Source organism: Lonchura striata, chromosome 1 (assembly GCF_050655825.1).
Source record: "Lonchura striata isolate lonStrDom1 chromosome 1, ASM5065582v1, whole genome shotgun sequence".
In the NCBI taxonomy this organism is placed as follows: Eukaryota; Metazoa; Chordata; class Aves; order Passeriformes; family Estrildidae; genus Lonchura; species Lonchura striata.
This window is the reverse complement of record NC_140703.1, coordinates 69,018,297-69,040,380: the sequence shown is the minus strand read 5'-3', so window position 1 is coordinate 69,040,380 and position 22,084 is coordinate 69,018,297. Positions and strand designations below refer to the sequence as shown.

The window sequence follows — 22,084 nt, the reverse complement described above, 5'->3', positions numbered from 1 at the left end:
TTAGATGTGCAACTGAAAAGTAAGTCTTCATCTGCCTGGAGTTTTTTTTTTTTTTTCTCAGTAATGCCAGTGAACACTACAAAGCTTTGTTTGAAATAGCTTTGGTTTTACTATATTATTTTTATTACTGGAAATATAAAAAGAACAGGCTATTTATTTAATGCATTTACCAGTACACTTTAAATTCTTGGATTTGTTTTAAGGTAAATGTATGTGCTTATAACTCTTCCGGTTTTTTGTTTGTTTGTTTTCCCCAGAATTTAAACAAGCAAGCCTATGATTTGGCAAAAGCTTTACTAAAGAGGACGGCGCAAGCAATTGAACCATACATTACCAATGTAAGTGAGGACTGCAAACAAACTTGGAAATCAATAGTTTCTGTAACAGAACTGTGTTATAAAAAGAATTAATTGCATGAAAATGATTGAATAAGAACTTTTTATAGATTGTAATTTTTCTTTGAGAGAATGATTGTATTAATGAAGGACCGCATAACCTGTCCTTTTGAGTCTAGTTCTTTACCATATAGAAACTATTAAGTACTTAATACTTGAGATTTAGGAAATGCAGTGGATAATTTACTTTCTACTGTCTTGGAAGACCTTGTAATTCAGTCCTTAGAGTGACTGGAATACCAAATGTATTTATATGTATTGTTCTGATAAAAATACATGAACACATTGTTTTGTAGCAAAATATGTCTTTTATTGAGGAAATAAGACTATTTAGAGTCAAGACAATTGAAGATGGAGCAGAATTTTAGTGCTGTTAACACAGCAGAAGAGGAACCAATCTAAGAATAGATAGTAAAGAAAACTGAGTGAATTGAGGATTGTAGCAAAATTGAATGTAGACATCATAGACACTGTAATAGAAGATGGATGAGGGGAAGTAACAATCAGAGAGGAATATGCTCTAACTTGAGCTGCACAATAGGAAAAAGAATAACTCTTATTTTTTAAGCATTTGAGGATTTAGTGGTTCTTGCTGCATCTATCCAGAATCTCAGGAACTTGAAATCACTGGAAAACCTTCAATGGTTTTTGTTACTTTCAGACTTGTAATACTTAGAAAGTGGGTACTTCCTAAGATTTTTTAAAATCCTCTATAAAAACTTACTTCAAACCTCCTGTTTGGCAAGGTGTTGGTGCATAGGCATGTGTTTTTAATTTTGTTCATCTGTAAGGTTAGACTACAAACTGGGTGCAGTTTTCTGAGCTTTGAGGAAGTCTGTACAATAAGAATCTCCCTTCATAGGAAGAATGCATATGGAGTTGTCTTTTCTTTGTTTCTCACAAGAGAGGTATTTTGAGCTTTTGAAAATTTTCTTTCTTGAGATACATTAAAAACACAGTATCAGTTAGTTTTTCCTAACCCGGATTCTATACATTCAGGCAATTCTGTATCCTGAAAAGCAAAACATTTCTTCAAGATGGTCTTTAACTTACAGAAAAATGCACTATAATAGTTATATTCCTCTTTAGTTGCCTCTTACCATCAGAGAGGATGTAGTTGAAAATAGTGTGGAAATATTTTCTTTAAGGAGAAGCATTGAGTTTCCCTCAAGTATGTCAAGTTTTCCAAGAGGAAAATTTGCTTTACAGTTGCATTATGCTGCTTGTAAATACGAATTCTCCTATGCTTTTGCTTTCAACTCCTTAACTTGTCAGCTGTGTCGTGTAGTAATTAGCCAGTTGTTTCAGCCTTGCTTTAAATGTTAGAATACTTTTGAAATGACGGTTTTCAATAGTGGAATAACTCTGAATATAGTCCCACTATGAAAAGATATGATGCACTGAAATTCCTTTGAAGTTGTGTGTCCTGAATTATTTTTAGGCCTGCTGGGGCAAACACCTTGTTTAATGTTTTCCTTTATGCATAATACTTGATACAAGACTTCTGCTATGGAATTCTGATCTGTGTGTGCTACCATCCATCCTTTTTCTTTTAGGAGTGAAATTAATGTTGTAAGATTAAAAATTACTTTATGTTTTAGGATTTAGTGTAGGATTTAGAAGAGTGCATGTATATTCTCACTCTTGATGTGCAATCTGTTTTGTTTCCTAGTTCTTCAATCAAGTCCTTATGCTGGGTAAAACATCAATTAGTGACCTGTCAGAACATGTATTTGATTTGATTCTGGAGTTATACAATATTGACAGTCACCTCTTGCTTTCTGTACTACCACAGCTTGAATTCAAACTTAAGGTAAACACTTCTACCCTTTCCATATATGTGAAACATGTATGCTTTGACCATTATTGTTTTTTTTTTTCCTTAACTGACAAGTTCTTTAAATTATTTGGCAAATAACTATATGTAAAAATTACCTTCTCTGGATTGTTTAAAGGAAAACCCATAAAACTCCTCAAAAATGTAATTTAAGTTCAAGTGTATTAACCTACAGTGCATGTGTGCATATATTTGGGATTTGGTTGGTAGATGGTTTTGGCTTGTATATTTCAAGCAATAACTACATTTTTTGGATGACCTGAGGGCTCGACCTGCTTTATTTCTGGGTTTGCTTATTACTTATTGTGAAAGACCTCATATTTTAAATATATATACTAATAATTTTGTCCAAACTGTAGTTCTGTGACAGATGTAAGCAGGCAACTAGAATGTATCAGTATGTCTTGTTGTAATTGCTGCAATGACTTATGATATTTCAGACTTGTTTCATATGTCTGGAGAATAGCTGGTGCTAGGTCTCTATTCCATGGGTATTTTTCTTTTTGACTTGCTTTTCAAAGTGTCTCCATCGCTTGGACAAGTGCGATATAGCAGTTAGTTCTCTTATTTATTCTCCTTGGCACTACTTTGATTCTGTCTGTCATTCCACAGGGTTTCTGTGAGGACTGTAATTAGATTAGTATTATTCTGTATGTGATCTTTTACTAAGCTTGAGGGCTGATATGCAATGGGCGTCATGTAAGTTTGAATATATTTTTATTGCAGAGGACAGATTTTAGGTTTGTAGCACCTTTGGCCTCTTCTTATGGTAATATATATTATCACAGTGGCTTGTTCATGCCTATTATTTTTCCCTAATGTTTCTAGGCAGGCACACTACACTTGCTGGATGAGGGTTTTTTTTAATGCCTTTATCATTCTGTTCACATTTCCAAGAGAAGTAGGGTTCAATTTACTGCTTGGTGTCTGTATCTTCAAAGTAGACCTTTTTTTCAGCCTTTAATTCCTGTTCCTACAGATGGCAAACAATTATCATTTTCACTCCAATAAAAATAGTACTTCTGCAGCTGAAAGTGTTATTCAGGATATTTGATCTTTCCTGCTGCCATAATAGTATATAATTGCAGTACCTTTCCCATCTGTAAGTCCACAAAAATCTGCAGGTTTTTCAATTGTTGTCCTACTCCTTCATTGATTCATATTTCATGATTTTCAATACTGATGTAATTTTTGAATCTTAGTTTATTGGAATCAGTCTAGTAGCCAATATCAACTTTTTATTTGTTTGTTTTGTTTTGTTCCCTCTTTACCCAGGCCAGAAAAAATTCTGGTCTCTTTCTTCAGCTAGCTGATTTCAGCCCTAAGCATTTCCATGTTTTCTTTGTAGTCCTTAATTTACAACACGTTTTTTTCATGTTTACATTGCTGTTCTTTATTTAGTGTGCTCTTTTCAGATGATGTACACGTGTTTTGTTGCTTTCTGTCTCCTTCATCCTTAGTGTAGTTTTCTCACTGTGGTCTGAACCCTTAAAGGGTAAGTGGTTTATATTTGATGTCTGCAAGGTCGAGTTTAACAATGTTTCCAATAGATACATAGGTTTTGATACATACATTCTTATCACTCTTATTCCTTGTCTTCTTGATCTTAATATAGTTTGTAGCTATTCCAAAAGTACTGTAATAATTTGTAACTCCATGTATGTGTTTTGATACTTTGCTATAAGAAAAAATAATATATGCATTTTTTTTTCCATTGACTTTACGCATCTTCTAAAGAAGAAATTACTCATCTTCTAAAGAAGGACAAAAGCACATCTATTTGGAATAGGATATACCTGGTTTAAATTTTGAGATGCTGGAAACAGTTTCCCAGAGAACTTGTGGGTGCTTCACCTCTGGAAGTATTTAAGGCTGTGCTGGGTGGTGCTTTGAGCAGCCTGGTCTAGTGGAAGGTGTTCCTGCCCATGGCAGGTTGTTGAAGGATGTCCTTAAAAATCCCTTCAAGCCCAAATCATTTTATGGCTCTAAATTGAGTTGAGAGGTCTTTAAGATCTTTCTGTGGTGAGAAGAGAATTTTGAAGATAAGTGTTCTAAAATATTAATGAAATATAGTCAACCTGTGTTTTTTCTGAGATCAGCACAAGTTCATTCTACATGCAAACCTGCCAACAATGATTAAATATTTTCCACTCCAACAATAGCTTTAGCTTTATTCTGAACAGCAGCAGCTAGTGTCAACATTTTTAAAATTCAGTTCCAAGTAAATAGCTCATTAGTGTGTTGAGAAGAAAGTGTGATTTCAATGAAACCCAGAGTGATTATGGTTGAAGACAGACAGTTTTTTATTGCTTTGAATGAAAAGAAACTAGACACAGTAACCATATTAAGCTTGATGAAGCCTTAGTTTAGGTGGCTGGTAAAGGAAACAACATGCATGACAGTCCATACTGGAAATTGGGAGATTGGAGTTGTCTTTTTCAATAGAGGTCAATTAAAATTAACAGTACAATAGCCAAGAGCTTCAGTGAGTCCTACATATCATTCAAAGCTTGACTCAGTGATTTTATCTTTTCTGGGTTTGGCATGTAGTACTGTGTCTCTTTATGCCCAGTTAAGGAGCCTTGTCCTTCTGAGCTTGCTTACCATGGGCTACTAGGTATTTAAATGAAAGTTTGTATAGTATATTTAGATCAAATATGTAGTTTCACAGGAACATCCAGTTTTTGTTCTATGAAATTGTCTGATATGGTTCTTGAATACAGACTTGTGATAATAGTAGGCAAATACTCCAGTAGTGCTTAAGAGGTAGTGGGACAGTTAGTGTTTTCCAAGATCTCATATTGCTGCTTTGCTGCTTGGGAGATTTGTATTATTCCTTAGCAGATTATCATAGAATCATAGAATATCCAGGTTGAAAGGGACCTCAAAGAATCATCTGGATAAAATTTTCTTGGCAAAAGCACAGTCTAGACAAAATGGCTCAGCACTCTGTCTAGCTGGATCTTAAAATGTCCCATATCAGTGAATCTACCATTTCTCTGAGGAGATTATTCCAGTGGCTGATTGATCTCATGGTGAAAAACTTTCCTCTTGTGTCCAGTGTTGAAGGAAAGCTGTGATTGTCTGAACAACTGAGTTGTGGAGAAGTGCCAGAATGATCTAATCTTGCATGCATTGAATACACGGAAGAGGACATAGTATCTTTACAAAGACAAATTGAATAATTTTCTCTATATTTTTGAAAATGTGCATTTCTTTTTAGTTGGCTTCAAAAGCAGTAAGTGAAAACAAATTTTGGCCAGATGAAGTACACTCATGGCAGACTTACCTGAGAAAGACATCAAGTGTTCTGGCTCACTTGAAAGCTGAGATGCAAGCTTGGTTTCAGGTGTAAAATTGGCAAGTTCTGCATGAATTTGAATAAATTCCTCCTGGTACCAGCAATATTACTGCTAGTTGCATATTCTGTACGTGAAGCAGACTTTCTGTGTAATATATTACTTCTTTGCTTCTAACATTTAATTTAGCCTTGAGATAAGGAGGCTCAAGGGAGATCCTATCACTCACTCTACAACAACCTGAAAGCAGGTTGTAGCAAAGTAGGGGGGTTGGTCTCCCAGGTAATAAGTGACAGGACCAGAGAAAATGGCCACGAGTTGCACCATGGAAAGCTTAGTTTTGGTATTAGGAAAAACTTATTCACTTAAAGACTTGTCAAGAATTGGAATAGGCTTCCTGGGGAAGTGGTGGAATTACTATCTCTTTTTGAGAAGGGAAGTCGATGTAATAGCTTCTTTGTAAACAGAGTGGTGCTCGATGCACTGTTGGGCTCAAGGATCTTAAAGATTCTATTTTTCCAACCTTCATGACTCTATGATCCTATGGTTTTGTGGCATGCTTTGAAAATGAAGTGATGATGGTTTTCCCTTAACCACTAGGTGAGCTTCACCAAGCCATCTCCACTGCCTTCCGGTTGATTTGTGGCTTGATGGAAGTTTGAGGATGTAAATAAAAATCTTTGAATTTGTGACTCATTACCTGACAGGATCCAAATCTCTTGCTCTCCATCTCCATGAAATTTTTTTGCACTCTTTCTATCGGGAAGCTTTCTGATTTATCTTCATGGGTTTAAGGTTGTAGACTGTCTCTTCAAATAGGGGCAAAATCCAAAGACTTTCTCATTAGAGACCAAATAAATGTTTGACCGTATGTAGAGGAGTTAAAAACTCTCAGTATGAAACTGGTGAGAAAGATTAGGTGCCTCTAATACTGTTGAACCTACTCACTATTTGGGATGTAAACGATGTGGCCACCTAGTGTTCAAGCGCCTTGCCATTTTGGTACAACAGTGAAGGCACAGGTAAAGGCTTTCTCCCTGTGCTATTTCTCCTCCCCCCAGATAGGCTGAGTAGAGCAGAAAGTTGAAAGGGGTGCTGTGCTCAGCAATAAAAGGTCAGGGGAAGGAGAAGGAAAGGATTAATTTGTGTTCATGCTAGTTGTCTTCCCAAGTGAGCCCTATGTGAGACCCTGCTTTCCAGGAACTGCCAGAACATCTCCCTGCAAATGGCAGGTAGTGAATGAATTCCTCTTTTTGTTCTGCTTGTGCACATAGTTTTTTCTTTACCTATTGAACTCTTGTTCTCTTGATGTATGGGCCTTTTAACCTTCCTGTTGTTCCCTTCCTCTCTCTGTTGGAGAGAAGGGACTTGGGTGATTTTGGCTGGGGTTAACCTGCCCTAGCTCTATAGATTTATGTAAAGAAAGAGCTCCTTTGATCTCATGTGGCAGAACTCTGTTGTTAGGCTCTGTAAAAACTGTGTGAAATCATGGTTGCATCTTACTAGTAATTTGGTTTTTGCCTGATTATGGAAAGGAGTCTGGGGAATTAACAGGAGAATGAGCACTATATTCATTTAACTTAGCCTCTTTGGTGAGGGTCAGTCATTTGTGTCTGATCTTGGCATTTTAAGGTGATGTGTTCAGAGATCTAGTACTGACACAGAAGCTCAGGGCTCAGGAAAGAGCTAAGAATGACTTATTGTATAGGTCAGCTAGTAGAAGAAACTGAAGGAAAGTTTTTTTCAAATTTCATACTTGAATTTTAGAAATTTCTGTTACAGAAAGCAAATAACATTTAATATTTAGGAGAACGGAAAGCTCATGAATAGATTGTTTTGGAAATAATTGTCATGGGGGTTAGGCTTTTATCTTACTGAACCAGTATGATGTAATGAATAAAATTAATAAACGGTTGACATCTTATTTTAGAGCTGGCTTTTTTTCTGAATATGGTAATTAAAGTTTTCAAAAGTATTAGGTTACATGTCCACTTCTTATTCCCAGATCTCTCCGGGTCCTGAGTGCTGCCTATTCTTTTGGACTCGGTAGTGGTAACAATCTGACTGGCTTCAGCTGCTCTTACTGACAGAATTAAGTGTCTAGGAGAAAGAGCAGCTGTCTGTGTGCTGGGACCATGTATGGGGAACTGAAAATATCCATGTTCACTGTCAATTTGTATTGACAAGTCATGATGAAACACTGTTAGTGCTGAATGTACTTGAGAGGTGAAGGGTGTGACTCTTCAAGTACAGAGTGTCTCATAGAATGGAGAAAGATTACATTTTTTTTTTTCAGAGTTTGATGCTTTTTTTTTCACCCTCAGAAAAGGAGTGGAGATTAAAATAGAATAAAGGAGAGAGACTGTAGCAGCAGTGTATTCATTCAATAAGAAGTACAGGTTTATTTTTGTTATCCCTTGGAGTGTATATAACCATGTTTCAGGGAAGCCAACATCAAAGTAAAAAATTTAGAAGGACCAAATAATTACGTACCAAGGTCCATAATCACAAGTAATTCTTGTTTCTACAACAGGGCTAGAAACACAAGTGAGTTGTCTTATAATTGGATTAATGGCTGATACAGTAAAAGCTTCTTCTGCAACTAATTAATTAAGGATATTTTAGGGTTTTATTGTTTTGTGGGTTTGTTTTGTTCTGTTTGGTTGTCGTTTCTTTCCTCTATATTTCTGTCTGTATAATTAAGTTTAGTGTGCTCCCAGCTCTTCCACCTGGCTCCTTCTTACACATTCTGGTGTGTCTTGGTCCAAGTCTGTTGGTTTCCTAAAAAATTTCAGAGATGCGTAATATTTTAAACATTTTTTTTAAGCAAGAGTGGATAGGAAGTAAGTCACAAAGGCTGGACTAATGTAGGCCAAAAAAAGAAATTAGAAGTTCTTAACCATGCTCCACAGAATAAGAATTTGTAGTGTAATGGGCTGAAACTCATTAAGAAAAAAATATCATTTATTGCAGATTAAAAGGAGGTGGTTGTAGAATTTTTTCAGTAATGACAATGTGAATGTTAATTGGAAAAAAATTAGTCAAATGCAAAAAACCATATCAATGGATTTGCTAAATCTAAAGTATATTCAAAAGAATTAGTCTTTTGTAATGTAATAATATATTACTGTTAGAAATTACTGCATCTTTCACTTCTCTTACTCTGTTACTTTAAGGATTTTACAAATGCTTTTACTGTTGTTAGGGTTCAGAATTAAAAGGACATGCTGGCAAACGTTTCAGCCCTTTTATGGTATTGAGTCAGGAGAAATAGTTTGTCTCTAAACTGTGGTGTCATATAAAAGAATTTCGACAGCTATATTGTGCTCTTATTTCTTATTAATGTTCAAAAGGTGATGCTGAACTAATAAGAATTCAAAGATGCTAGGAAAACAATATTTTACTGAGTTCTTATCTTATACCAGAAAAAAATCTGGGAATATAAGGGATTAATAATATCTAATTAATATAAATTAATTTTAGCTACCCCTTTTCAAGGAATTGTTGCATCCAATTGAGTTTTCTCCCTTTTCTCTAATAAGCAAAGGAAAAAAAATATGATGAACAGTAAGTACATGCTAATTGCACAGATATTAACATATATTTCTGAAGTGTGCATTAAGGTTCTCATTCTGTGTGTTGTATTAAAGAATGTAATGCAAAACAATGACAAAACAAGGCCTTCTCCAGAATATTTCCACTATCATTGTTAGAGTTCATTTTCACTATGAAAGGAAGACTATCTGTTGTACCTCAGCAGTTTTGAATGTAGGCTCAAATGCAGGACCACATCCTCTGGATCTCAGATCTTAGGTAGTTGGTCTGATGTTCTCTCTAGAAACTTGTATTCTGGAAACTGCTATTTTCAACTAATATTTTTAATTGAGCAATTAAATACTGTTCTACAGAATTGTAAACCTTTATGCATTGGCTGACTTCTGTAAGTTTTGTGTTATGTCTGAATTTTTGTAGGCACATATCAGATTTCCTAACAATCTGTAAACTGTAAATAACTGTTAAAAAGATGTATTTTTCACCAGGCTTCGTTCACATTTTTTGTCTCAACATTGTTTGTAATTTTCAGTCTTTATTATTTTGTCTTTTCAAAAAAAAAAAATGAAGTGTTTTTTCCTTGAGATAGACATTTGTATATAAGAGAAATCTATTAATCTGTATTGTGATATTTCTAGAAATATGCAAGTGTGTTGATGTAAAAACTGTACAAAACAGAATTCTGTTTTTGGGTTAGTTTTCCTTTTCAATTTAAGAAAAATCTGTTCATTTTCCAGAGCAATGACAACGAAGAACGTCTGCAGGTTGTAAAACTTCTCGCAAAAATGTTTGGGGCGAAGGATTCGGAGTTGGCATCTCAAAATAAACCACTTTGGCAGTGCTACCTGGGGAGGTATATTCTGGTTTAGTTTCCTGTCTAGGGAGGCAGATCATTCAAAGAAGTCAAATGCAGTTGCCTTTTTTTTTTTCTAAGTGACACAGATAAGCGTGAATTCCCTCCTGCTGCTTTATCTGAGATCTGGCAGATAACGCTAAAGCAATTCTCCACATATCTTCCACTTCTGTCTAGTAGCCATTAGAGAGAACGTTTACAAATCATCTCCTTAAAAGCTTTATTGCCATTGTCAAGAGAAACTAATATTTTAATTTCTTCACAAGTGAAACTCTTCAATGATGAATTAATTTTAAAACAGCATCAAATGACATTTTTGGTATTAAAACTGCTTTTGAGGCTTTTATGTGCAGTCTTTGTGTATGAGTTTCAGTTTGTTTTTAATGGTAGGAGTACTTTAAAAAAAGTATCTAGTATTTACGATGCCGCAAACATACTTAGTTTTTTGTATTTTGAAATATTCTGCCAGTTTGAGATAGAAAATACAGCTGGAGCTTATAATCATGAGAAACTCAATTTTGGCTACTATAAAGAAAATATTTTTGATTTGAGTAAAAGAGGATAAATTCTAAAATATATTGCAAATGCCATAGTTTATAATGTAGCACTCAATCATCAAAAGGAGAGTCCTCAAAGAAATGCTGATTTTAAGAATAGAAGAAACTTAATAGAAACAAGGTATTTTGCTTGAAAATACATAAGTATTTAAAACATGAAATGTCATCAAGAAATATCACATCTGATTGAGAAGGAAAATGCTATGTTGTGTTACAAAGTGATTGTGTGTAGTTTGTTCACAATAACTGTGTTTTGCTAATTATGAATCAAATATGTGCATTTACTGCTTCTAAAGATTTTCACAAAGTTATAATAGCTGTGTTATTGAAGAAAGCATTCAGGAAAATCTCTTTATTTGGAAAACATATCTGACTTTTACTAAAATAGGTATTCCTTAAAATCTATTTATTTGATAAATATTTCAAAAGCAACGGTGTTCTAAAATTACATTTTAAATTTGTTTCATACCCAGGATTTTGAGGATAGCTTGAAAATGCATTTAATTTTGGAAGAGTTGTCTGTAACTAATTGCATTAACAGTTATAAAATGACTTATATTAAAATTAAAAATATGAATATACTAGATTTCAAATGGAGTTTGGACTTCCGAAAGGAAATCCTATTAAATGATCCATCTCGGAAGAAATTTGTAGTAGACTAAATGTGCATTTGTTTGTTGTCTGTCATGCAGTACAAAGCGAGGATGAATGTCACAGTCTTGTAAAATTTTGAGGTTTTGATACATGGCTCATGGTTAACTATGTGTAGCATTATAGAAAAGGAATGAAAATATATCATACATATTTCTAATATTTTTTTGTTTGCTTGGGAGTTTTTAATGTGTACCAAGAGAAGATAATTATTTTTGTGTTCAGAACACGAATCAATAAATGAGTGAGATTTTTTTTTAAGCTAAAGACAGTCTACGTTATACTGTGAAATCTGAGGTGCTGTATAATGTAGCCATGCATGGGAAGCATAAAAAACATTTTCAGAAATGTCTGATACTGTGTGGAAATTAACAGATTGCTTTGATAGAAGTGGAATTTTTGTTGTAATGCATTGTCTTGTTTCTAACTAGGTTTAATGATATCCACGTACCTATTCGCCTTGAGTGTGTCAAATTTGCAAGTCACTGCCTTATGAACCACCCTGATCTGGCAAAGGACTTAACAGGTATCAGTTTCATTATAACGTTAAAATACAATTCTAAGTCTTCTGGAAGAGTCAAATAGGTCAGTTGTGATCCAAAGTAATTTATATTTTCAATTTATCATTTTTTAAAATGGAGGAAGATTTTGTGCCTCCTCTAATGGTATCCTCTGGGAAATACAATTTTGCTTGCCCCTCCTCTCTCTCCACAGAGCTTTACAAAGTGAAATTGTTTAAAATTTTCTGTGGCTCACTGGTATTGGAGATAAGCATTGTTTTGTTTAATGGCATTATTTTCCATTTGTTTTAGTTTATGTTCCTGTGAAGCAATAGGTTTTTTTGAAAAGGCTTATTTGGATTTAAAATTCCATACACTCTGTAACTGCAAAGCATTATTTTGAAATGTGTCTTTTGACACTTGGGCAAATTACCAGTAATGTTAATGGCCAGTGTTTCAGATGAGACTTGAAAATTTTCACTGGTCATTGAACAGTCATGAGAGAATAGTAACGTCTGGTTATTTCTTTCAGAATAAAGTTTAAATTTGCAAAGTTTCTTAAAGCTCTCAGTGTTGCACTGATGTATGCAGTGAAGTGTGATTTTAACTTCTGTTTGGGTGTTCCTACCCTTTTGTGCTTCTAAAATAACCTAAAATACAGCCAAAAAGCTAAATTAACTTTGCCATTGTATTTGCTAACTTTTTAGAATGACAATAGGTAGCTAACAAATTTGACACCTAAAAGCAGAGGTTTTTAGGCTTTGATAGTGTAAGATTATTGGTGTTAGCAAATAAGTAACAGTGTACCAGAATAAACTAGAAAAATTAAGATGGATAAACAAGGATGTGTCTAAATAAGTATTATAATTTGAAGTATCCCTTGATTTGTCCCTGCTTACTATGCTTACATGGCTCATACTGTTGAGTGTTCCTGGAGCAGGTGAACTAGATTCCTTGTGGATAATACAGAAGTTGTGAGCAGGAGTGCAACTAATGTACTCTAGGAGCCAAAGGGGATGGAGTCTGCAGCAAGGGAGTAGCTTCTAGCTTGATGCAAGACTTTAAAATGCATATGGTATGGTTAGCAAGTTCTCAAGCACTGTCTATTCTACTCTACAGCTCCAGTCCTGCTTGGCTATGATAGTTGCTAATGTATACATAGTGTAACTACTATTAGAAATAATTAAAAATTGTAGCCATGTAATTCCTATTTCCATAATGCCAGTAATATACATATTTAATATGCTAAGTAAATATGAAGTTTTACTGCCATACAAGTTAGTCTTGGAGAAAACTATTGGCTTCTTACTGCTGATGGTTCAAGCAGGATAAAATAAATTTTCTGTTTTTGTCTAGTGGGGAAAGTAGCTGAAGTTGTATACTTACACGTACTCATTTTTTTCCCCAGAATATCTGAAAGTAAGATCACATGATCCTGAGGAAGCCATACGGCATGATGTTATAGTATCCATAGTTACTGCTGCTAAAAAAGATCTTTTGCTTGTCAATGATCACCTGCTAAATTTTGTCAGAGAAAGGACACTGGACAAGCGGGTAAGACATAATTAGCATTGATAAGAGCTGTGTTTTATCCTTCTAAACTGTAATATTCACAGATGAAAGCGAATATAAAGCACAAAACATTGATGAAATCTATTTAGTGAGGTACCTTCTTCCCATTACTAGAATGCTACATTTTCCATTGTGCTGTATTTTATTTAAGATTATATGATTTTAATTATTTAAATTGGCTGCAACACAGCAATGTTGTTCCAGTTGTCTAGTCTAGTAAAATCTTTGAGTCAAAGAAAACCCTTTTAAAACATTCTAGCATTTTTCTTAAGAAATTTTTCAAGCAGGTTTCAGAATATATTGCATGTATTGTAAATTACCTGCTTTTAATTAGATCATTGAAAGACTGTAAATCAGGGTAGTAGCTTTCAGATTTGAATAGTCTTGAATTTTAGTTTAGATATATTGCTTTATTTGGTAAAATTTATGAGGTTTGCTACTTAAATTAAAGCATAGTAAACAGGTTTGTTGATGACAAACTTTAAAAATTATTACCTAATTTTTTTTTTCATTTGGTGACAAGCTTTTTCTTGTTGCAGCCATAACAGAAATACAGATAGTGAGTATGGAGTGTGAGAAAGGGTGTTGTATTAAACCTGTAATAATACTAAATTCAAGAGGCATACTTATATGGTAGTTGCTGGTGTTGAAAGGTTTAGTATAATAAATATGATGCAACATACATCCTAATGAAAAACTGTTGCACTAAGAACTCAGTTTAACTTTTTTGCAAATTAAATTATGTCATTTTGGTGTTATTAGGAAATACCTAACAGAAAATTATACAGTCTTAACAGTTTTGAGTTTAGAACTGCTAAACTGGCTGCTATTTCTTTTTGTCAAGTGGAGAGTGAGGAAGGAAGCTATGATGGGACTTGCACAGATATACAAGAAATACTCATTGCAATCAGAAGCAGGAAAAGAAGCTGCAAAACAGATATCATGGATCAAAGATAAACTTCTGCATATATATTATCAAAACAGTATTGATGACAGGTAAGTTAATTGTAAAAGCTGGGTGATTTAGTGTTGAAGTGCGATAACTTTTTATGAAGATCTGTCTATTTTTTTTGTGTTCCAGTGCTGATGAGAAGGAGGAATCTTGATGATTCTGTATATTTTGATTCAGTTCATAATCTTATATAGCTGCAGCCAAATGTTGACCTGTGTTGTTTTCATCTACTTTATTATTTCTTATTTTAAGGCCAGAGTGGTTCTAAAGGGTGTGAGAGGTTGGAATATTTAAAAGTCTTACATGTACTTTGCTACTGCTTCAGTAGAGGGGATCTTTGTTTGCATATCATTAACGTGTTAATTTTTTATGTTAAAATTTAAGAAGTAAACTTGCTTGGATAATGTTGGTTTAGATTTGCATGTTGTTCCTGTATGTTTTAAAGATAGCATGTCTAGTGACAATGGGCAAGGTGTATCACTCTGCAGAAATTTATGTTTCTGTAGCAGAGAAGCTGTGAATCAGGGCCTTCTGGATTTGTAGTGAAAGCAGTGCCTCTGTCATGCCAGCTGTAGCATTGTATATGGTTGTTGGTATTGAACAATAGATGGTTGCATGTGGGTAAAAAGTTTGAGAACAACTCTGCCTTGACTAATCAAGGTCACCACGTTGGCTTTGGAAATGAGCCTTCACAGTGTGTTTAGATACAAATGGCATTGCAAACCCACACAAGTCTTTTCAAAAATGCAAAACCTCAAAAAGTTACCTTCAAAACATGTAGTTATTTCATGATGCTGTGGAAATGGACTGCCTGGATCCTTAAATCCAGTCTTAACCGCTGACGTGTTTCTTAAACTTACTAAACTAGCTGGATTTGGGTTTTGATCACCTGCTCCAGCTGTGCATAAGGAGTTTTTTCTTCTCTTCTGGCATAAACATGATTGTTTTTACCTTTTGCTCCATTCTATTAATACTGATCTCAGTATTGGACCTCAGTCTTGGTATTTAGGAGTAGCATGTGGGCTTGGTTTCTATTTTTTTATTTTCTTCTCAGTCTTTTCTAGGTAACTGTCAGGCCCAAACCTCTCTCTCGTCCTTTTTCCAAATAAGGAGCTTTATGTTACATGGAAGCTTTTAATAATTCCCTTGGGAATATACCTGCATTTATATTGCAAAAGCAAAAGACATAGGATAAACTCAGCCTGTGGGGAAGGGGCCAGAAAAGGGTGGAAGGAAGTCAAGTCCTTCTAATTGGTATCTTAATTCTCCTTCTGGGCTTCATGATATTGTGTGATATAATCAACATTATATTTCTTTTTTTATAAGCATTATTATTAGTAGTAGCAGTATTATTTTAGGGCAATTCATTTGGGTCAGTTCATGCATTTATCCCAATACTGACTTGTAATGAAATTAAATTATAACATCTTATTGTGTTGGTAATTAATATCTATCTTGAATTGTTTGGTTCCTTCTATGTTAATACATCTGATATTGATAATGTTACAAGATCGGTTAAATCTCCTAATGCCAGCATTAACATTGTGTTTTCTACAATGAAGAATTTCTATTTAATTTATGCTTAGTTATGTCAAATAATTTGACCTTTAGGTTTTTTAATATCCTCATTTTTTAATGCAACAACTGATGTCTAGATAGGGCTGAGAATTTTTGAATTGATGTTTCAACAATTCCAGGCCGTGTTCTTCCTGCACAGCTCAAACGTCTTAATCCTGTCTTTCAGGTTACTTGTTGAACGCATTTTTGCTCAGTACATGGTCCCTCATAACTTGGAAACAAATGAACGAATGAAGTGTTTGTATTACCTTTACGCAACACTGGATTCAAATGCTGTGAAGTACGTGCTGCTTTTTACTGCTTGCAAAATAACTTTTAATACAAATGTTATTGTAAAGTAGCTCTGAATTGTTATGAGTAGCCTAAGTCAGTGGACAGAAATAGTTTATAAACTATTAGAAAACAGAATGTAGAAATAGCATCTATTTTTCAAGTTAGATTTTGAAAAAAACACGGAACTTACAGTGTGTCTTCTAACAGGATGCAGTACATTTCAACCATAAACAGCTAAAAAAACGTAGTGTCAAAGATCTGGAAAGAAGCTTTGAGGGTATGTCAGTCCTTTCATATCTGCAAAGAGATAATACAGATATGGTAGATCAGCCCTAAATCTTACCTGACAACTTCTTAATTAATAAACTACTTTTTGCAGCAGCCAAGGTTTCTTGAGAAGAACTTAATTATTTGTATTTCCTCCTTCATTATTATTATGTTATGTGCCTTCTCCAGCTTAAAATGAATACATGCATGTGAATTTTAATAATAACAGTTATACTGCTGTAGAGTTCACAGTTGGATTGATTTTACATAGTTTTACTTTGTTTTTCATGTAGCAGTACTCAATCACTTGAAAATCAAATAGAGGGTCTTTTTTTTCCCTCTGAAAGAGACTAGAAAAGGCTTTGCATATGAATGAATGTCTTAAAAGATCTCAAAGCCTTCCAATACTACAATAATTAATATTTGAATCCGCTGAATTTCTTGTATTGCCTGTCCAAAGATGTGACAACTATAACAAACTAAAATTATTAATAGTATACTAAAAATAAAAAGTTATTGTTCTAGTGATAATTAGTGTAGGCTGAATGAAAATGCAGAACTGATTCTTTTAAGTTACTTGTTATTACAGTTCTTGTACACAGCAATACTCATTTTAAAGATGTAGTTTGTTATTTATATAGAAATTATTTTTTTACTTGTTAATTCTGTAAGTTTTATAAATGCGGGTGTGACCTCTATTTATATGGCTTACTATTCCTGGAAAGTGTGTTAATTTTCTATTCTGCTGAGTATCTTTCATGCATCTCTTACAAGCTTAATCACGTCCACTTTTCACAGTTTATTCACCTAGTAGTTGCTTCCTGTCTACAAGAAAAACATTTGTTTTGGTGATAAAAATCTTCAACATCTGCTTTAATGTGCTTTTTGGTATGTTTTTGGAAGAGTAATTTTAGGCTTCTACAAATTAGTTCTTAATGGACCAGAGATTAGTTACTTCCTCCTCCTTTGAAAGGCAGTGTACTTAAGCATCTGAAATGAAACTTGTTTCAAAATCTCACTTTGTTTCAGTCTAATATGACCAAGTACATTTTCCATGTTATCCTACTAAGAAATACTTAGTATTTGCTCACTCAGCAGTGAAAGTTCAGGCGATAAGTAAATTTCTGAGTCTAAAATTGAAAAGACTGTAAAGATTAATTTTGGACAGTTGTGTTACTCCTTGAATAGATAATTTTGACAAGTCTTTTAATTTTTTTCTATTTTTAGAGCATTGAATGAAATGTGGAAATGTCAAAATCTGCTACGACATCAAGTAAAGGATTTAGTTGACCTAATAAAGCAACCCAAAGTGAGTTCAACTTATCTTTATTCCCCAGTGAATATGCAGTTTTAGTTAATGTACTGTTTTTAAATTCCCTTTGTTTGGCTATCTCAAGTTCATTTGTAATAGCAGATAGAAAATACTGTTAAAGTCAACTGATTAAACTACATTTGCTGAAGGAAATGTGTATACAAATGCGTTTGTAAAATTGAAGAGGAAAAGGGTATTATAGAAATTTCTAAAACATTTTGCTGGTCATTTAATACTAAAATATTTTGTCTTAGTGTTTGAGTTTCATCTTGCCAGGACTATTCTGGCTTATGAAACAGCATATTATTTTTGACTGCCAGATCAAGTACTTAAGGAACAGTACCTATAAAAACTTTCTTAAATTATTATCCTACATGTGGTTAGTAACTTCAAAGAAATTGGAATATTTTTGTCCGAACAGGTTATTAATTTCTCTTCCCTCTCAGAAATTTCCTAAATATTGTATTGGAGATCCCAGATGACAATTTAATTTTATTGTTTACAGATTTTGCTCAGAAGGGAAAAATGAGAATTTATTGAGCATTTAGGATATTCTCATAAAGTGAATTTCAGTTTGTTTTAATTACATCTGTATTCCTACTTATGTTTGGGGTAGGGCAATTATAAAACTAATTCTTGATATACTTTGGAATAGAATCAAAACTTGGCTTTAATGCTAGAGGTTTGATCTGATGCTTTTTTAACAGAAATAATATAGAATAGAAAGTGTTGTCATGCTCAAATTTCTGTGTGCCTGTTTGTGATTTTTATTTTCAGTATGTGTATATGGTTGTACTGAGATAAATTAATGATTATCCATTTGCTGGAATTACCTGAACCAGGAAGAGCGGGTATCTGTGTGGTTGGATTATCTACTGTATCTGCTTAGAAATGCTAGTGTCTTGCTAATACAGAGATACTCAGTGAAATTAATAATTTTGACTTAGTGCATTAAAAACATACTGGAATGTATTAAATACTAAGTGCAGTAAAGGTCAGCACAACAGTACTTCATTGTATTTTGGTGACTGTTTTGAAATGCTTTTCATGTATTGTTTAGTGTTCATTGTAGGTTAAATACATTGATACTTTTAATACCTGAGTTAGTTCCATGATATTTTCTACTTTTCTGTTGAAAGTGAAATTTCAACTTTCCCTTTTGTTTTCAGGGAGTTGTAAAAGTTCTTTGTCAGCTGTAAAATATCAAATATGATTTGGAATTTACAGGAAAGTTTTGATGCCAGCATAAGCATTGCATTCAAGACAGTGCATGATCTTGACATGTTTGCATTTGTCCATCTGGATTTTTATCCTATTTTTTGCTCTTAAATGCTGGTTCTCTGCATTGGGTATTCTCTTGAATAATAAGACTACATGGGGGAATTTAGACGGCTTATGATAGTGCAGAGCAGGGAAGAGAGGTGTCTGAGAGGCAGCTGAATGCTGTTCTTTGAAGTGTTCATTTGTTTGCTTTTATTTCTCGATACCAGAATAAATAAGTGAAACTTTGTGTACATTGACATACTAAATTAAGTAAAATTCCCTGATGCAAAGCTGTTTTTCTGCCTGCAGTGGCACCTCAGACTATCACATACAGTCCAAGTAATAATCTTGAGACAGCTATCCATTAGCAATTCAGATCTATGTAAACATTTATTTCTTTCAGGAAACAAAACTGAGATTAAATAGTAACCTTTTAGAAAATGACTTTTTGTGTGCTTTTTCACTTCTATTTAATTTCTTCATGTAATTATTATAGCTTAGCTGTTGATTTGTTCTCCTGTGGTTGGTATCTGTGTGCCAAGTGTAGGCATTGTGAGAGCTCTCAGAGATAAAGTGGAATAGGACAAGAAATAGTGTACAGATGCTGCCACAAAGAAACTTTGCTTAGGTAGTAACAAAAAAAAATTGCAGTAAGGGTGATCAAATATGGGAACAAGTAGCACAGAGATGCTGCAAAATCTTCATCCTTGTAAATATTTAAAATGCAACTAGAAGTTTGCCTGAAGCAAAACCTGATCCTGCTTTGAGTAGGCAGTTCAACTGTGTGACCTAAAGTTGTCACTGCCAACCTACATTACTCTGTAACTCTAAGTCTTTGAACTACCCAGCCTACCTTTCTGCCACTTACTGAAACTGTACAGGCATCCTCCTTTTTTCCTTTTCAAGGTCTCTTTAGACAAAGCGCTATTGAAGAGGCTGGAAATATGTTAAGGAAATTTTTAATGCTGTTGGTCATAATTTCTCCTGACTTAAGACAGAAGGGGCATCAAACTTGCCTCTTTAAGACAAGTTTACTTTAAGACAAGTTACTTTTCTGAAGAGCAGAAACATAAATAACAGCTTCTCTTGTTTTCTCCTTCAGCAGTGGTATACAGTGAAATAAAATACATAACCTTCCCTGTTCATAAATGGAAAAGTGATTGAATGCTGTTTTGTGTCTATTGGAGTACAATCTTCATTTGCTGCAGATGAATGCAAGATTATGTAGATGAAGTGCCACAGTAGATTTTCTAAAAAGAAATGTTTCTTAAACTTCTTTAATCTGTCATAATTCAATAGAGTTATACTATTGCAAGTTAATACTTCTGCCTCAGGTTATTTGACGGCTGGCTGAATTATTAGTAGTTTGCTCAGTCTCTTTTGATGGAAGCTTTAGTCAGTGCTTGAAGACTTAAGGTAATATTAGGGGACCAGAACAGTCAGGATGAAAGAAACTCCACAGTATGGTTTTTGTTTTTCTCCTGAGTCACAAGAGGTTTGAATATGGGAAGTCTGTGTCTGCTGACAGCATTACTTGAATCCTGTAAATGATACCTGATTTCTGTCTTTTATAATTTTTTTTTGTCTGAACATGTGAGTTCAGTTGTGACAGCTAAGAGCCCTGAAAATTATGTCATTCTTTTGAGACTACACACTGTAGGAATAGCCCATTTGTGCTGGTCATAAGTTACATGGTAGATTGAAAAGTAATAAAAGTATTTTATATAATTGATCTGTAGCAATGATCTACCTTTTACTTCTTGTGTCTGCATTGAATTTTCAGTGGTGGCTTTTGATTTCTAACACACTGATGTGTTAGCAGAATGAATGCTGACTTGTTAATGCAGTCGGAATCTTCCTTATTCAATATTCAAATGGAAATAAGTAATGTAAAATTTATACTTAATCCATTTTTTCTTTTGTGACTTGCAGACAGATGCCAGCAGTAAAGCTATATTCTCAAAAGTGATGGTTATAACAAGTAAGTCAGTAAAAGTATTTACAGTGTCTAAAAATTGCAGTAGAACTATATTGCTTTCTTGCTTTAAAAATAATTTGGGGTAAGTTTTTAAGAAAACGTTTTGCAGCAGATAAAATTTAAAGGAAATAATGATAAATGTGATACAGCACTATGCTTTTAAGAATGAAGACAACTCTAAGCAGAAATACTCTCTTACCGTAAGACATCAGTCATGAAGCCTATCACAAAGCATTTTGGCTGCATTGTGGACTAATTCAAGGTCTACATGATCTAGGGTGTTAATGTCTATTTTAACATATATTATAGAGTATATATTCATAGATGTTAACTAAACTATTAAGCTATGTACTAACTTAGCTATGTTCTAACCTTACTTAACTCGTCTGAGGTTTTACTACTGTAAATGTCATTGGAATGCAAGAGAGTTTGGATTTCACTAGCAAGGAAAGCACTTCAAAAACGGAAAAACTTCTGTGGAAACTGAACTATTGACAAAGAAATACCCACCAACCCAAAAACAACACTTTTTGTTCCCCAGGCCCACCATCTCAATAGCATTAAAACTAGTATGAAGAAAAACCTGCTTTACGATTCTGAAAATTTGTTTTCAAATCCACCTTTTTTTTAAAAAATGCCATCTGTTCTGGTAAAAATTACACTACATGAGACTGCACATTCTTGAAAAAATACGGAGGAAAAAAATGAACTGTGCTGCTTCATTGGCCGTGATACTAATCTATTTTTCATCAGTTTGTGTTTTTTCTCATACTTTTTGTTCTTGGCTTATTTAAAAAAAAAAATCGATACAGCAAAACAAAATCATAATAGAACTTGTTTTGAACTAACCATCCTGTAGTGCTACACCACATTCTGTACTAGCTTTGCTTAACAGTGTCTGGACCAAAAAATATGAAGCATCTTAAGTAGACTAATTCTTTGCCAATAAATTGTCTTGCTGTAATAGAAAACATAAATATAAAATGAGAATATAGTTGAAGAAATGCATGCCTCCTTTTTTGGGAATGTTTTAAGCTGTTGTAAAGTTTGTTTCCTTAATGCATTTTAAAAGCCATTTTTTGGTTTTGAATATTTGTTGTAAAGCTTATGTTTACTTAAGGGGTAATTCAGCAAAAATACCCTTTTTGATATTTGTTACTTTGGGTCATCTATATACAGAGTATATTTTGTTGTGGAGTTTAGGCTTTGCAGTCTGAGGTCAGCTTCAGCTGTTAGTAATATTGT

At 33.9% G+C, this 22,084-nt stretch overlaps 1 protein-coding gene across 8 annotated transcripts in view; it reads left to right on the top strand.

The window, feature by feature from the left end:
• PDS5B (PDS5 cohesin associated factor B) overlaps positions 1-22,084 on the top strand; it is a 99,083-nt gene that overhangs the window by 35,378 nt on the left and 41,621 nt on the right. For all 8 annotated transcript variants that reach the window (XM_021541936.4, XM_085579380.1, XM_021541934.4 and 5 more), the window contains 9 exons: positions 258-338; positions 2,068-2,208; positions 9,821-9,936; positions 11,576-11,670; positions 13,053-13,198; positions 14,061-14,212; positions 15,913-16,026; positions 17,514-17,595; positions 20,794-20,842. In XM_021541936.4, the coding sequence (XP_021397611.1) occupies positions 258-338; positions 2,068-2,208; positions 9,821-9,936; positions 11,576-11,670; positions 13,053-13,198; positions 14,061-14,212; positions 15,913-16,026; positions 17,514-17,595; positions 20,794-20,842 (976 nt within the window). The remainder of the gene's footprint in view (positions 1-257; positions 339-2,067; positions 2,209-9,820; positions 9,937-11,575; positions 11,671-13,052; positions 13,199-14,060; positions 14,213-15,912; positions 16,027-17,513; positions 17,596-20,793; positions 20,843-22,084) is intronic.